Below are 16,908 nucleotides of genomic sequence, written 5' to 3'. Positions count from 1 at the left end.
TTACAGACAGAAGTGAGTCACTAGATCCTTCCCACACACAAGGAGAGAGGATTACACAAGGGAGTGAATACCGGGAGTCAGGGATTACTGGGGGGTCCATTTAGAAGCTGCCTACCTACTCTCCAGGGCTTACAATATAGCAGAGAAAGCACTATGCAGTACCTGAGATGCTGACACAATGGCTGCCTAGCTATGCAAGTGTGTTAGTCACTCTACATTTGAGACTATGTTCCTGTCAGATTGCTTGTAACACGTTTTAGATTGTCACTGATCTTCAGTGTCTTTTGAGATGCATTCCAGGGAGGTTGCCCTCCTCTCCTCCCACTCCAGAATAATTGCTATAATAATGTAAAATGTAAGCTTAAAGATCTCGCCAAGAGCCATGCTATGTGGTGACCCAAGAGTCCCCATTCTTTTTTGCATCACAGCTAGTTGGAAAATGCAGTATCTTCAGTTCATTTTCCATTGTGTGGTCAAATCTTCATCTAAATACTTCTCTTCATTAAAGTAGGAGACAACTTTATCACGGTGTAAATTATTTGTTTTACTACAGAAACTCAAGTTTCTCAACTTATCTCCCAAGTTTTCCTCATGCTATAAGAAACAAAATAGACCAACTAGCTTATTTTAATCTCTCTGAAAATAACTCAGCGATTTAATAATTAGCACACGAGCTTATAATTACTCGTAGTAAACATGCGATTAATGTATGTATTGGCTTACTCGGCACTTACTGTGCGCACACGTCCCCTCGGGCTGGCGGTCTGGGGCCCCTCGTGTAGTTCCACCCCACACCGCAGGGGGCAGTCGCGGCCCTTCCTCACGCCCGCTTGGCAACCCGGCTCCTGTCTCTGTCAGACCCGACCAAGTCTCTAGGAAGTTGGGGAGGCCATAGAGACGGAGGCCCTGGGCCCAGGCTTCCTTTCTTAAAAGAAGACTGTCGCTTGTGATGCGCTAGTGGAAAGCATATTATAATTCTGTAAACCCTGGCGCGCGGTACGGCGCCAGAAGGCTGCCTGGGCCTGGCTCCAGCGAGACCCCGCATTTTCTCCCCCCCGCGCCGGCGCAGAAGGTGCGGTCCCGTACGCCCGGCCCGACCCGGAAGCCGCCGCGCGCCGCGCTCGCCCGTCGGCCTGGGGATACCCGGCTGTCCCGAGTCCTGGGGCCTGCCGTGTCCTCCTTCCTCGGTCCCCTCTGGCCCATGGGTCTCCATGGCGACGGCGGGGGCCCGGCCGGGGGGCGGGCAGCCCGAGCGGGGCCGCGGCGCTCTGGGGGCCTCCGCGGTGGCGTCGCCGTGTTCGCCGCTGTGGCTGCCGTGTTCACCCTCACGCTGCCCCCCTCGGTGCCGGGGGGCGACTCGGGTAACGTACTCTCAGGGTCGTGCCTCCTGCCCCCCTTCTCTGGTCCGCACTGTCCCCACGAGGTCTGGTCAGCTCGACCCCTCCATCCACCCGCCGGGGCCCCCGCAGGGTTTTGCGTTCCAGAACCAATCTGTGTTTCCATTCGTGTAATTTTTCTGTAATTCTGGTCTCTTTAGTTCTCAGGCTTTCGAGACGGGGCTGGTTGGTTTCGCCTGATGGGACTTACCGACCTCTCTCTCCACTTCTCCGATCATTTTCCTGGACCTGAGTTTTTGCTTTCCATTCCTTTTTAGTCCACAAACATTACTTACTGAGTGCTTATCGTGTTCCAGACAAAAAGACTAACAGGAGTGGTGTACAAGTATCTTGGAGAGTGTTGTAATGCGGGCAGAGACAATACTACTGAATAGCCAGCAACATATTAGGTGGGGAGAATTTAATGGAGACAGTAAGAGGGAAATGTGATTGACAGTGGGGTAGGCAGTGGCTCCATCAGAATGGCTAGTTGGGAAAGGCCTCTGAGGAGGTGATATTTTAGTTGAAACCTGAATGTTGAAAAGGAACCAGCCTTGCAGACTATTTGCGGGAGAACGCCTGAAAGGGTGGAAGCCAGTTGCGGCTTAAAGCTGCTTCTATTGAAAAGCGTGACCCGTGGGCCATTTAAATCACATGAATAATCGTTATGTATTTGGGATGAGAGACAAGATGCAGGCTTTGTTTTGCTGCCAAATTGACCGTCTAATAATGCCTAATAATGATCCGTAATTTTGTTAGAATGGTGCTGTAAATTTGGGTCATGAATGTATAGACTGAAAAAAAACTGAGTGCCCTAGTTCCTGCATAACAAAATACCCCCAAATTGAGTGGCTTAAAACAAAAAACGTTTACTATTTCACATTTTCTGTTGATCAGGAATCTGGGTGCAGTTTAAGTGGGTGCTTTTAGGACAAGGATGCTGTCGTGGTATGGGGTAGGGCTGCAGTCCTCTCAGGGTTCAGCTTAGCGAGGATTAACTTCTAAACCCCATCCAGCTCTTTGCCAAACGGGTTTCTCTGTAAGCTGACTTTTGTCAAGAGGAAGAGATGGCACCTCTGCCTGACAGCTCTGTCATTTCGTAACCTAATCTTGGAAGTGACAGACCACTGCCCTGTTTTATTCTTGGAAGTGAGTCAATATGTCAGCCCACACTCAAGGGCGAGAGGATTACACAGTGAGAATACTGGAGTTGGGAAGCTTTGGAGGCCGTCTTCAAGGCTGCCTACCACACTGGGGATCCTTGATGTTCCTTTTACACGTCATTACCTTGACTCTTTCTTTCATGTCCTATTGAACAAATAGGAGCAATGTTTCATTAGTATAGTGGGGAACGGAGTTACCGTATTTCTAAGGGTTATACTAAATAATAGAAATAGCTTTATAGTTGTGAGAGTTTTGACATTGGAGAGCATTACTCAGAGGTTGAGGAGTTCTGTAACTTGCAAAAAAACATTGACAGTTCTTTACCATGGTTGTTTGAGCCTGAAGGACGGAATTAGGATGAATAATAATAACACTTATTGAGTACTTACTACGTGCCAGTGCTGTTCCAAGTGCTTTACGTGAATTATTTTAATCCTCCCAGCTACTACCCTGTGAGGTAGGTACTATCAATTTCTTTATTTTTATAGATGACAAAACAGTTAAGCTGTGTCCAGAATCACACAGCTAGAAAGTAGAGGCCGTCAAGGAAAGAAACCAAGTAGACTGACTTTAGAACATGCTCTCTTAACCAACCTGTGCTCTAAATTCTTTGTTAAATCTGTCATCACGTATTTAGTGATAAAGTCTATTTAAAATGTACAGTTGTGTTACGGAGCCCAAGCGTGGTCTGCTCACCACATGACAGGCCAATAAATCGAGAGATGTGTTGTTAGAGCAAGGAATAACCACTTGAATTGGAAAGCTAGCAGACCGAGAAGATGGCTGACTAGTGTCTCAAAAAACATCTTCCCTCAATCCAAATTTGAGCTCCTTTTATACAGATGGGGAGGAGGAGGGGCCCACTGCAGTGCCAGCCAATGGCTGAATGGGGCTGCTATAGCTCACACCTGTCCCGCCCCTATTACAGCTGTTGCCTTGTTTTTATTAATACTGTTTTTTTTCCCCAAAAGAATAAAGTTATCTATTCACTTTAAGTTATCAGACTTTTTAGGCATTGTGACTTGTTTAGTTTGACGCTGAATAGTGGTTGCTTCTAATATTTCTATGTTCATTTTTGGGAGTGATAAACTGTTTTCCAAATGTTGCCAGTAAAATTTGTATAATCATGTCTGATGATTTTGTTTATATGTTGAATGTACTGTTCTCTTTGAATTTTGTGTTTATGAAAAATTTTTTTACCAATAAATAGAATACATCTCAAAACCAACATAAAGCATGCATTCTTCTTCCTGATAAGTCTTAAATTACACTCCATGAATCCATCGCATTGTGTGGCCTTGCCAAAGTTTAGTTTTTGCACTGCTTGATACACATAGTTGATGTATGGGCAGGAGCACTCCTGGTCCTGTAGAGGAAAGGGTAGGAATCTAGCCTTCACTTCTATTTGTTATCCTTGGGAAAAATAAATTAGCTTATATATGTGTTTATATATTTTTAAGATACTGTCTTTAACACACTTGATATATGACAATATAATTTTATAATTAATATAAAAAGTATAATACGGAGGGAGCTGGGTTTTGTAAAGGTGAAGCTTCTGCTAACAACTCTGAGCTTGCCACCCATTTGTGTCCCAGATGAAAAAGCTGTGGTTCTCAAACTTGAATGTACTGGAGAATTGCCTGGGAAACTTGGGCCCCAATGCCAGAGGGTTTAGTATAGGCAGATTTGGGTTATGGTCAAGAAATCTTCATTTTTAAAAGGCATCTGGGTAATTCTGATGCAGGTTGTAGTAGGACTTAACATTTGAGGCAACCCTAGTGTAAAGGGTTGAGGGAAAGCAAGCACCCTTTTATCATATTTACTTTCTCTTTTGTATCATATTCAATTTTAAGAGTCGTGTTTAGCTTTTTATCAAGGGTGCATTCATAGACTTTGAATAGTAGCATCTTTTCTATTTATATTTTAGTTTCACATTTGATAAGAGTTGGTGATGGAGGTTAGTCACATTCCAGGTTCATCTTTTTACCAACAACTCCAGCAAAGAATAACAGCATATTGACTTTTCAATGGTAAAAGGAAATTAGAGAAAATAGGCTATTTTTCTTAATGTTAAATTTAATTCTAAGTACATTTTAAATGGAGGAGAATGAATAGCAACCTTGGAAATCTGAACTGAACTGTGCTTCATAGCACCTACAGAAATATAAAGACCAAAAATTGATTAAAGCCATTTGGGACTGAAGACATAAAGAGCAAACCCATTCTAGAGTAAAACTATGAAATACTATAAAATACTGGTAACAGCTACAAAGGGAGGAGTTATTTTAAACATTTTAAAACCATAAACAATTTATATAAGATACAAGCAGGGCCTTTGGCTTGTAAGATGCTCTTGACTATCTCCAGTAAACGTCAAAGATGTCCTTAAGTAAATGACTTAAGTGAGCAGTATCTGTCTTTGGTGCCCTCGGGATTTCTGTGAAGTGAGCAGTCATTCAAGCTGAGATGGGGGTGTCTTGAGTAGCAAGGATGACAACGTGATAGGTCTTTTTGTCAGTCTCTAGGTGCAGGGCTTTTCTGTGTGGCACGAGGAGGGAGAGGTGCTGATGTCTTGACAGAACCCTGAAATGGATAGGATATTTTCAACTTAGTGGAAAAGACAAATGAGAACAACTAACCAGAATAAAAGGCAATCTAAGTGCTAAATAGAGAGGTTCCAGCAGGTTCTATGGAGGAGGAGGAAGTGATTCATTCTGATGGGTGAAGCTGGGGAAGGGTATGTGTAAGGAAAGGTGTCACTGAGAAGGTAGCAACTGAACTAGGCCTTGATGGATTTAGGAGAGAATGCTGGATGAGAAAATGAGTGGTAAGAGGTGCAAAAGAGGACCATTCAGAGGAACAGTGGGTAGTCAGATCTGACAAAGGTGAGCATAGGTTTCATGGACATAAGCCTTGGAAGGGGACCTGGAAGCCATAGAGGGCTTGCATGTCACGCTGAGGAATCAGCTTCATTCAGTACACAGAGAGCAGCCATTGAGCAGTTTTAGTCTAAGGAAACAATCTGACCTCTGGGGAGTGGGGATGGCAGTAATTAGTGATTTCAGTAGGAAGATGAATTGGAATAAAACATTGGTCAAAGCTATCGCTGTAGCCCAGGCCAGAGAGAGGAAGGGTCTAAAATACGGTCAGGGCAGTAGAAATGAAGAGTACTGATATCCACTGAAGGATAGAAAATGGACATTAATACATTTCCCAATAGATAATAGTACTTTCATAAATCATCAATTAATATTGATTGATTTCTTACACTGTACTGTATTAAGTGTATAGGGATAATCAGAAATAGTCCCTGTGCTCTGGATACTTAAAGTATTAACAAATAAGCACTGAATTACTACATCATAATTTTAGAAGTAATTACTAATGGTGAGGAATTACGAAGAACTATGTAAATATTATGATTTATTGGTTTGAAAAAAATGTACTTTGGTAGTCAAAGCTTACCAAAATAACCTGGAGTTAATAAGAATTTGGCAATTGTTTAAAGATAGCCAACATAATTAATGTAGAGGATGTATCCAAATGTCAGTTTAGGGCAGAATGGCACATTTTATAGACTGTTCAAATCTCCAGTGTCTGCACATTTTACATATCATAAGGTTGCATCTTTACCGACAGTTTTGTACTAAATTCTTGAGGGATAATACAGCATTTTACACTAATGCTCTGTAAGAGTTTTTTTATATTTGCAAGGGAAAACAACTTTCAGGAGGGAAAGTAGGCATATTTTTTAAATTGAAGGATAGTTGATCTACAATGTTGTGTTAGTTTCTGGGGTACACCAAAGTGATTCAGTTACACATATTACATATTCTTCATTATAGGTTATTACAAGATATTGAACATGGTTCCCTATGCTATAGGACCTTGTTGCTTAAAATAAGCATTTTTAGAAACTAGAATTCACGTATATTTACACTGACCAGTTATTAAAAACTAACAAAGATAGTTTGTTCAGTAATACCTAAGGGAGAACATATTCTGAGACTATTTCATGCTGTTAAATCTCCACAGATTTACAGTTTTATCCAGTCAAATTAATGCAAAACCCCAATGCAAGCATTTGGATTTTGAAAACTTTGGAGGAGTGTCATTTTCGAATAGTAATTATTGGTTTTCCATTATTTTTTCACAGGGGAACTGATCACAGCCGCACATGAGCTTGGAGTAAGTATTAGTTTTATTGTTTAATCAATGCTCTCATTAACAGTTTTAGGAATTAAGAAAGTTTAATTAAGCATGGAGTAAAGTAGATTAATTTATTTTCAAACCCCAGTTTTTAGTAACTTATAAGTACAGTACATGACAATTTACTTTAAGTTTTAAATCCAATTAAACTAAATCATAAAGCAAAGCCTTTACTATATATACAGTAGCTGGCTTATTATCACCCGAAATTTTGTATAAGCTATGGAGAATAAAATAAATCGGGTTAACAGTTTTAATAAGTTTATTATTTAATAAACTTTATTGTGGTGCATGATCCCTTTAGGCAAGACCTTAGGACTGTCAGCATGGTGGTAATCCGATAGCAGTGTGGTCTTTCAACTTACTAACCAATACGATATTTCAGAACCCGTTTTTTTTCAATAGCCTTTTAAATGACCCTAATGTACTGTGAACCCAGAGAACAAACTGCTTAAGAACTGACAATGAAATATGTCACCCTTTCTCTAGGTGACACACCATGTGATAGACCCTGCCAAATCCACTAAAGAAAATATTTATTTGTATTGGCACAAGAGGATTACAATAGAAAACCACTATTCAAACATTTAGTCATTGTCTCTTAATCTTTATACTTGCCTGAGAAAAGCGCTGCTTTTCAATTAAAGCCAGTGTGACTCTTCCTTTACTAGATGAAAACCTTCTGACTGTTGCTAATTTTCCCTTAGGTTGCCCATCCTCCTGGCTATCCTTTGTTCACTCTGGTGGCTAAACTGGCAATTATACTATTTCCTTTTGGTTCGGTTGCCTACCGAGTCAATCTTCTGTGTGGCTTATTTGGAGCAGTAGCTGCAGCATTACTTTTTTTCACCGTTTTCAGGTAAAGTAGTTGATTAGTTAATTTTGACTAATTGGAGATGGCCTATGTACATACATTACAAAAAAAAATCTTTTGTTGCTTGAATGGTTTTTCCTAATCACTCATGTGATTTCACTTTCTCAATTTACAGTAATTTCATATGCGTTTGACTGCTTAAATGATTACACAGTTGGTTCTGCTTCATACAACGGAGAGAAGGTGTCACCAGTTCATTATCACAGTTCTCTGGTTAGGCAGAACTAATAAGGTTTGTCATTTCAGGAAGATGCAGATGGGCCAGTTTAATTCAACAATATAAAGTTCATCTTTTGGTAAATGGTAAATATCACTTAATTACTCATAGTATTGCTGATGGGCAGCTGCCTATCAGGTCCAGAGCTAATACCTAATTATATTGTATTTTAAATATGCACATGTATACTTTTTGAAATGAGGCTGTTAACTAAGGAAATCAATTTGGGTTGTGGTTTTAGTAAGGTTTCACTTTGTTCCATTATTGCTGTAGGGAAGATAGGCGAATTAGACACCACTTACTTCATGATGGAAGGCTTTCTTAGTTTGGAAGGCTATGCTGCTTTTAAAAAAACAGGTCATTAGTTTAGGATATTGCTAAACACATTTGCCTTTGCTGTTTCTCTCTCCTTCGGTATTAACTCAGTCTAACTTATGCCTAAAAGGATTATAGTCAAAAATACAAATTATTTTTCCTGCAAAGGGGAAACCAAGTTAGAACATTTCTTTGAAAAAGTATTGCAGATTTTATTATAAAAACAAGTAATTTTTGTATGTAAATAGAGTATAATTTGAATAGACAATTTCAGATGTCAGTTTTGGAGACTAATGTTTTTATTTACATTTGTCATATCACTGCCCTTTGACTAAATTCTTTGTAAATTCCCTTTTGATTATTTGTAGAAAGGTAAAAGTTACAATAATTATGGCTAAAGCTTACTATTAAATCTATTTGTGGAAAGCTTTCAGATTTAAAGTTGTAATTGTTGATCATTTACTAAACTTTAATCTGTATTATTTAATTTGTTTCTATTTCGGTCTTACAGGTTTTCAGTGATAGCCATATCTTTAAGTATGAAATGTTTAAAATAACATTTCTGCTTGGATTAATTAGTGTTATGAATACTTTCTCTTTCTAAATGATTAGAATAATCATTATTAGAATTGTTCCTTCTGATCCTTTATAATTAAGACTGTCATTTTCTCTGAGAGAAAAACTTTTTATTTTTAAATATCTAGGTTGAAATTTAGAACTTACCTGTCTTTTATTAAATGTATGAGTTTTCGCAAGACATTTAAGACAAAGACATTTTAAAGAAAACTAATACTTGTATTTGTTTTGTTAGTTCATCTGTATTTTAGATTATTTCTACAACATATACATATATTTAAATGCTGTAGCCAGCTCTTAAGCAAGTAAAGTGATTCGTTTTCTAAAACTTTTCCATGTTTTCCACTATATTAATTGTCAATGCCCTTCCACATAAAAACCACTGTAAAAATCATATATAAAAATCTTTATCTTTCCAGAATCCGAATAGTTTGGGACAATAATTTTCCTTTGAGTTGTCCACATTTTAAAATAGCTTTGATTAGTTATTATGCTTGATTATAATGGGTTTTAGATTAGCACACAAGCCTGTGACCCTTTTCTTTTAATATACAGTCTTAATGATAAATTTGTATACTTGCTGACATATGTTTTAAATCAAAAACTCTTCATAGACTAAATTGGATATTTGCATGCTTTTAGTAATCTAGTACTTTGGAAAAGTTGCTTTCTTTCTGAAAAGGGACCTGACAACATTATCTCTTACATACTTTTAATATGAAAATACTTCATTATTTTGAATACAAATAATTGACAAGGTACACGTCCTTTGGGAACAACCTAGTTCAAGTGGCAAATCTGTTTTGTCAAACAATAGCCACCCTTCAGGAAAGAGCAAGCCATCTCTATGGTAATAGGACTAACAGTAGCCTATTGATCCAGTAGAAGAAGACATTATACAATGTCAGCTGGCTTGTTACAATTTCATTTGTCGTATGACCTGAACCTAGCCTTTAAAACCTTCCTTCTGTGAATATAAGCCCAAGAGCAGGACGCGGTTTTTGTGCAGCCATTACAGTGACGGCTTTTTTCCTGTCCCAGTGTACAGTAAATGTATTCCTTCACAGGTTGACTCCTTCACCAGAACTCATTCAGGAGACATTTCACTACTTTATTCATTTGCCGACCAAGTCATCATTCCGTTTTGTTGTTGAATATTGAAGGGTTTTGATCCAGGAGACAGCTGTATTCTTTCTTTCCCCCATCACTTAAGAGAACATTACTGTACATGTAGGATTAGTGCTGACTGGTGTGCAGGAAATTAATTCTTTCAACAGTTTTAGGTTTTTTTCAGGTAATTGTTCACATAGCATTCACTATATTTAGCTCTTGGGGGGGGTATAAAGACCTTCTGTACCTTTTAAACAAAGATTGTATTTCAAAAGCAAATTTCTGTTTAAATATGTTGATGTAAAAAGCTCCATTTTTTCAGTAAACATGACTTAGATTGAAAGAACAATTTATTCGTTGTTTCCAATTACTTTGTAATTTTTGCTTTTCTTACATCTTGCTTTTAAAAGCCTTTAAGAGGTCATTAACACTGCATATTTTGTCAATCTTTCCTAATGGTTGGCAAGAGCTCTTTTATATTTGCTTTGCCCTGATGTAGAAAGCATATGAGTAAAACAGTACATTGAAAGCTGTGTCACTGTAGTTTATTGAATTAAAAATAGTAAGATTGTGGCAGTTGTTTCTGCATGTATTTATTTATGTATTGTCCCCTTCAGGGGTATTTTAAAGCATGCACTGTGTTAAGGGAGTTTAATCTATTTCATTTATAGGAAAGAGTATTCATTTCATTAATATGTACATCTGTGCATTTGACTGTACTACAATTAGTGATTTAGAGAAACTGGGATTTTCTCTTTTAAGGCCAATGAAGTAAATGATTTTTTAGTATGATATTTAAAATGTCATATTTGAAATTCACAAATCTTATTAATATAAAATTTTAAAAGTTATAGGTATGTAAATCACTAATAGGAACATCATTTAGCTTTCCTTAGTACTTGAATTTCAAAATTGTTTTCTAAGAAACCTCAAACTAGATCCTATATACTTAGTAAGGAAGGAGTACTGAAATCACTGTAATTAGTATCAACATGCTTACATTTCATATGTTCTGGTGACACTGAAATAGAATGGAGTCTGTTGATAGTATCATATAAAAATTCTTTACTTGAGGGAAGATTTAAATTGCTTATGATCTCAGGTGAGGGCATGTCTTGTATCATGTATTTTGATAGTTACAGGGCAGGGAATATATTTTCAGCAGGCTTGAGAGTCAGCATATCCTTTTCAAGCTAGTATGGGCCAGATGGAACTCTAGAAGAATTCATTGAACAATATTTGTTACACACTCATATGAATCGAAAGTAAAATTCCTTTAGTTTTTATAATCAAAATTCAGTGCTTATTTTAAAGAAAGTAAGACAAAGTTACTATTCAATAAACAGTTTTTCTAAAAGGCACTGTTTCAGGAAACTTGCATAAAAAAACTTTCTAACACCATTAACATTGTACAGTAAGAAATCAGATCTCTTAATGTCAAGCAGGTTCCCTAGAATATATGAATATTAATTATAATTAAAGGTATCTTGAAACTATGCCTGCTTACTACAAAGAACTTACAACCAATTTCAGTGATATTTAAATATCTCCTGGAAGACTGTTTTGTGCCAGTATTTTATTTATGCATATTTTATTTTTTATAAGTTATGTATTCCTAAACGTTGTGCCGCTGCTAAAAATTAATTTTATTAAACTTTTGGAACAGGAACACTTGATTCTGAGCACTGTGTCTGCTGTTCTTATAGCTTCAGCTAAGATTCCATTCAATAAAAATCGAAAATTAAAATGCCATACCTTAGAGAACGTAGAATCTCCTGCTTAAGGAGACGTTTGGATTTTCCAGCTCAAAGAGTATTTTAGATTATTGCCATAGAGAATAATGTGAAGCTCTTCTAATTTCAGAGGTAACTATGCATAAGTAACAAATAGTCACCAAGTTTTTGTAGTTGAAGAAGAATGGAAAGTACTGGAGTATTAATTTCTATTCAGGAGAATATCTGTCTTGATCCCTGGTTAATTGATCATATATTTCTCTCATACTTGTATTAAAATTGCATTGACTCAGACTGGCTAAGCATATTAAGAGCTTGGTTCATTTGCATTTTCTTATAAGTAGAGGGACATATTAGGCTCAAATAGCATTTCGTTTTGAAGGGAAAAAAGCAGGGCAAAAACTCTTTTTTAAGACTGTAGAGTCTCTTCTGACAGCTAGTCAGAGTTAGAATTAGTTCAAGGAAATGTTAATAATGCATTGCCTGGCCTAATCCCTTTGATATCACCAGGTATCCTCCTGTTCATGGGTTAATTGCTTTAAAAGCGAAGGCAATATTCTGAGCGGTGGGCCGCTTCACCTTTTCACAGCTGTTACCATTGAGTGACAACTAAATCCCATGTGTAAGATGAGGAAGAGCTCAATCTCCAATTGGGAGAAAATTTATGTAAACCACAATCCCTTCAGAATGTGCGGAAGTCATAGACTTTCTTGATTTACTCTGCTTTTCCCAGAAAGCTCTATTGTTCACTTTCCTAAGTCCCATCAACCCTTTGTAGCAGAATATCACAGCGGCAGCAGATAGCTTGAAATATATAAATGCTATCATAGCTCTGATTAATAGCAGTGCTTATGAGTCAAGTCTGATAACAGTGCAGCTCTCCACTCAATTTCAGATACTGCTAATGGAATCTGTCTTCTCCAATTGTAATATGAGAAGGCCTAATTTGCCATGGAGCTTGGAGCTGTCACCAGTAGGGGATTGTGGGGTCAGATGGGAGCTGCCAGGTTTTTGCCCTGCAGCTTGTATCTCTCACTTTGAATAGAGCAGCCCCCTGCCTGCCAGTTAGCTGATAGGCCGCCGTGGGGTTTATGCCACTATATACAATAGGAAAGGGCTACATAGGCTGACTTTATAATTGTGAAGCTAGCTCATATTTCCACAGCTACTGTGCTGCATAATTTCTAATAAGTGGTTTTAACAAACGTCAGATTATGAAAAGTTTCCTCAATTACAGAAACTTATAAAACATTTAAATTGCTAAATCTGTTTCCTGCCGAGATTTTGCCACTGGAACTAGTCATCAGTCATTATGGCTATAATAATAAATGCATATATTTCTTAAAGCTACAAATAAACTTATAAACCATAACTCATATAGATTTGCTGCTTTTCAAAGCCATAAAAAGTAGAAAACAGTCTTAATGAATTGAAATATTACAATATACTTCATAACTTCGCATAATAAGACTACTTTATATTAAATCTCTGTTGTTTAGTAAGTTAGTGTTGCTGATGAAAGTAGTTTAATACCCTCATTCTGTTGATCTTAGTTATTTGGATCTTTTACGTTTACTTCATATACCTTTAGTATATAACATTTTAAAAATTATGCAGCATTTTCTAAGTTTTCAGTTAAAAAGGACTTTGAGAATAATATGCTGGACTATACTTTTAACCAATTTCAGTTTTGCTACTGAATACAAAATACACTGTCAAGATTGAGTAATAAGCTAATCTTGAGGCTTTGTGTGCGTGCTTTTTTCTTTTCTTTTTTAAATTAGTTTATTTGTTTATTTTTGGCTGTGTTGGGTCTTTGTTGCTGTGCACGGGCTTTGGGCTTTCTCTAGTTGCGGTGAGCGGGGCTACTCTTCGTTGTGGTGCGCGGGCTTCTCGCTGCGGTGGCTTCTCTTGTTGTGGAGCACGGGCTCTAGGCGCGCAGGCTTCAGTAGTTGTGGTGCATGGGCTTAGTTGCTCCAGGGCATGTGGGATCTTCCTGGACCAGGGCTCAAACCCGTGTCCCCTGCATTGCCAGGCAGATTCTTAACCACTCTGCCACCAGGGAAGCCTAAGGCCTTGTGTGTTTTTAAAAATTTCAAACAAAATTGATGAAAATCTGTAATTTGGGAGTTATTTTAAGCTAGGCTGTACCTTAAGATATTGCCTCCCATAGTGCAAGTCATTTGGCATACTATGGAAACTTGGTAAAATGTAAAGTAAATGATGGTGATCCCTATAAAGCTCAGTTCATTGTTTTCCTTTTAGATATTTGGGTATAAGGTTGATGAGCTGTAATAAAGTGAATTGTTCTAAGCCTTGACTAGTTTCATCATTTATTGGTTAGTGAACAAATTTTAATTCTAATGGAAATTGTGTAATTACATTTTATTTATGGAAGCTATTCATAATCTTGTTCCTTCCATTTCACTTGTGCCTTTTTCCTTTTCGAAGCCTTTTCCATTTTTTTCCCAAGTTTATTTAGTGGTTTTAAATCAGGAATAATACTTTGTATTTTTCCTTTCAGTGTACTGGTAGTTGATATTTACGTAGCTGAAAATTCAGGGTAGAACAGTTTTCTTCCTTTTGATAGAATCGCATGGAACAGAATAAACCTTGGTAGGATTTTACCTGGAGTGAAAGTAAATTTTTATAAAATATAGGAAAATGGGATTACTTGCAAATTTACTAAAGATGGAAATGTTTTACATTATTTTTTAGGTGCAGTGATGGTGGCTTCAGAGGTAGAACTTTAATATACCATGTCCTCAATTATTGATTTATGTTTATTAGGTCTAAACTTGAAAATGACAAGAAAAAATTTAGATTCTACTGCTCTCCAAATGCCCACTGACTATAATTTGCCCACCTGGAACATGTTAGATACTCAATACGTATTTGTTGAAAGGGTCTTGAGTGAACTGCCACTCAATGAGAAAGGTTCAGCTGAAACTGAAAACCTTTCTTGTCAGTAGCTTAGCTTCCCAGTTTGACCATCTCCAGGTACATTGAAGAGAGAAATATATGGGTGTTGACTTTGTGAATGGGAGCCAGAGATAACATTTGTATGATCTTCATGAACAAGACCCAGAAAGATAAGAACCTGGGAGGACAGGGGCAGTAGATTTGCCACTAATTGTACCCTGCTTTACCATATGTCTTCCCTGTAATCCACTGCATTTTTTTAAAGTTGTGAATATGAGTTGACACTAATAATAATTTATTTAACAGTAATGCTCAGATGCTGCATTGTGGCCTTCCTACTCGATTCTACGTACTTCAAGTAGGAGTTTTCAGTGTTGAAGGAAAGTAGTGTACCCTCCATGTTGGGTTCTTTGCACACAGGTAACACTGAAGACAAATACATTCATGAATTTTATGAGGCACGTCAAATGTGTGTTCTGAAAGAATTTCAGGTTTCTGTTATTTGCCTTTTGATTGAGGGTTAGACAAACATGTGACTACACATGAAAATCAAATACTGTGTAGCGGAAAGAAAAATATACCTTATCATCAACAGCAAACCTGTGTCAATGGTGTAAATTGTAACCTCCTGATTTATCCATTGTGTCAACAGATGAATAGTATTCCATAAGTGAGAAAACTGCTGCACAGTCAGTACCTTTCTTAGGAATCTCATGTAGGCCTTACAGAATTCTGAGCCTCACATTTGTCAGGATGCTCTTAAAAGCATCACATATTCCTTACCCTAGTGGAGAATTTCTGTCAGTGGCATTTTCTGGGGGATATTTTAAATACTTAACCACCTTTCCCATACTATCTGTCATACTCTTGGTATATCTTTTCTCAGTGACTGACCACTGTGATCTCCTGGAATGTGAACTACATGGTTTTAGTGTTAGCCCAAGTTAAAAATAATTAGGAAAATGTATTTACTGCCAATATACTGCAAAATATATTTTATATATAACATATTTGTAAGATATTTATTTATATAAAACATACTTCAATGACTTTTAGATTATTTGTTATTTTGAATCATCCATATCATTACCTTACTCTGTTAATGTGAGACCTTGAAAATTAAGCATGCCTCTCTAATAGTGTAAAAACTTGATTTTGATTGTTGGCATGTGACTATCTTTTAAAATACAATGGTTGTTTTAGTAAAATTTCACAGTAATGTTTGAAGTGTGTGTTCTTCATATAGCCTTGTAAGGTGTTATCTTTCTGTAAGTCAGGTTAGATTCTGAGAACATGTATTTCACTTGAAGAAGTATCTCCCTTGATATCCTTCTATGAGGCTTCATGAGCCTCTAGATTGGGAATAGAAAACAGTTTTTTCTCATATTATATATAACTTATCATGAGGTGTTCTTTAGTTCAACTGGAAAACAGTTTAGATTATTTTGCCATTTATTAGTGAGTTCTGCTGAAAACAGTTCTCATTTTATTCACAACCTCACTTGAATTTCCCCTTTTTTTCCCTCCAGCTTCCTATTAGTGTGGTTGAAGTAGGTTCATCAATTTCAGTAGAAAAATGTACATCTTTTAATTTTAATGAGCTAATTTTAAGATGTCACTTTAGCATATTAAGGGTTAATAAATTCATTAATTCCTTAGTTGCTTTTTAAAAAAATAATAATTACTTAAGCATATTTATTTAAAAGAATGAAATGAAAATTGAAAGTAGGCCTCCTTGACTGCTAAGTGAAAACACAATGGTGTTTTTGATTATGCCAGTTTTCTTTGGGAAAAAAACCCTTCATACTTAGTCTACAGATAGATGACAATTGTTTTGTCTTATTTGGGAGGTACTTATATGTATACTCCATCTGTACATTTGACTTTATGGACGATTCCAAACAGCTCATTTTGTGGGCTTAGGACAACAATTTCATTTAAAACTCATGTTTAAATAACAATATCAGATTAGATATTCCTTTCATATATGTTTGAAAGAAATATTGCTTAGCCAGAAATTTGGACTACCAATTCATGTACCATTATTTATGCATAGTGTTTCACTCTACTTATATAATCTAACTCTGCCAAAAAATTACAAATATATGTTGTAGCCTTTTTGGGGAAAAAAAATGCAGAATGTGTGTTCTGGTTAGAATTATTGCCCAAAAGAGTTAGATTACAACTAACTTGTTTAATCACTCATTTTGGGGAACCCTTCATCGAGAAGGCTCATAATTGGTCCAACTCATAACAAAGGCCCCAGCAATCAAAACAGATGATGGATTAATTAGAGGCTTTAAGAAGTCAGTAGCCAACAAACACATGAAAGAATGCTCAACATCATTAACCATTAGAGAAATGCAAATCAAAACTACAATGAGATATCATCTCACACCGGTCAGAATG

General features: G+C 37.0%; 1 protein-coding gene across 3 annotated transcripts in view; it reads left to right on the top strand.

The window, feature by feature from the left end:
- The first annotated feature begins 1,000 nt into the window (after positions 1-1,000).
- TMEM260 (transmembrane protein 260) overlaps positions 1,001-16,908 on the top strand; it is a 58,943-nt gene continuing 43,035 nt past the window's right edge. For 2 of the 3 annotated variants that reach the window (XM_079912903.1, XM_079912902.1), the window contains exons 1-3: positions 1,094-1,361; positions 6,700-6,731; positions 7,460-7,611. In XM_079912903.1, the coding sequence (XP_079769029.1) occupies positions 1,202-1,361; positions 6,700-6,731; positions 7,460-7,611 (344 nt within the window). In that variant the 5' untranslated portion in view covers positions 1,094-1,201. Of the gene's footprint in view, positions 1,073-1,093; positions 1,362-6,699; positions 6,732-7,459; positions 7,612-16,908 lie in introns of those variants that run through there. The other variant, XM_079912905.1, reaches the window with a different exon arrangement.

The sequence above is a fragment of the Stenella coeruleoalba genome (assembly GCF_951394435.1).
Source record: "Stenella coeruleoalba genome assembly, chromosome: 2".
Taxonomy (NCBI): domain Eukaryota; kingdom Metazoa; phylum Chordata; class Mammalia; order Artiodactyla; family Delphinidae; genus Stenella; species Stenella coeruleoalba.
Note: the sequence above shows the minus strand (reverse complement) of the source record. Positions and strands in the feature narration are given on the sequence as shown.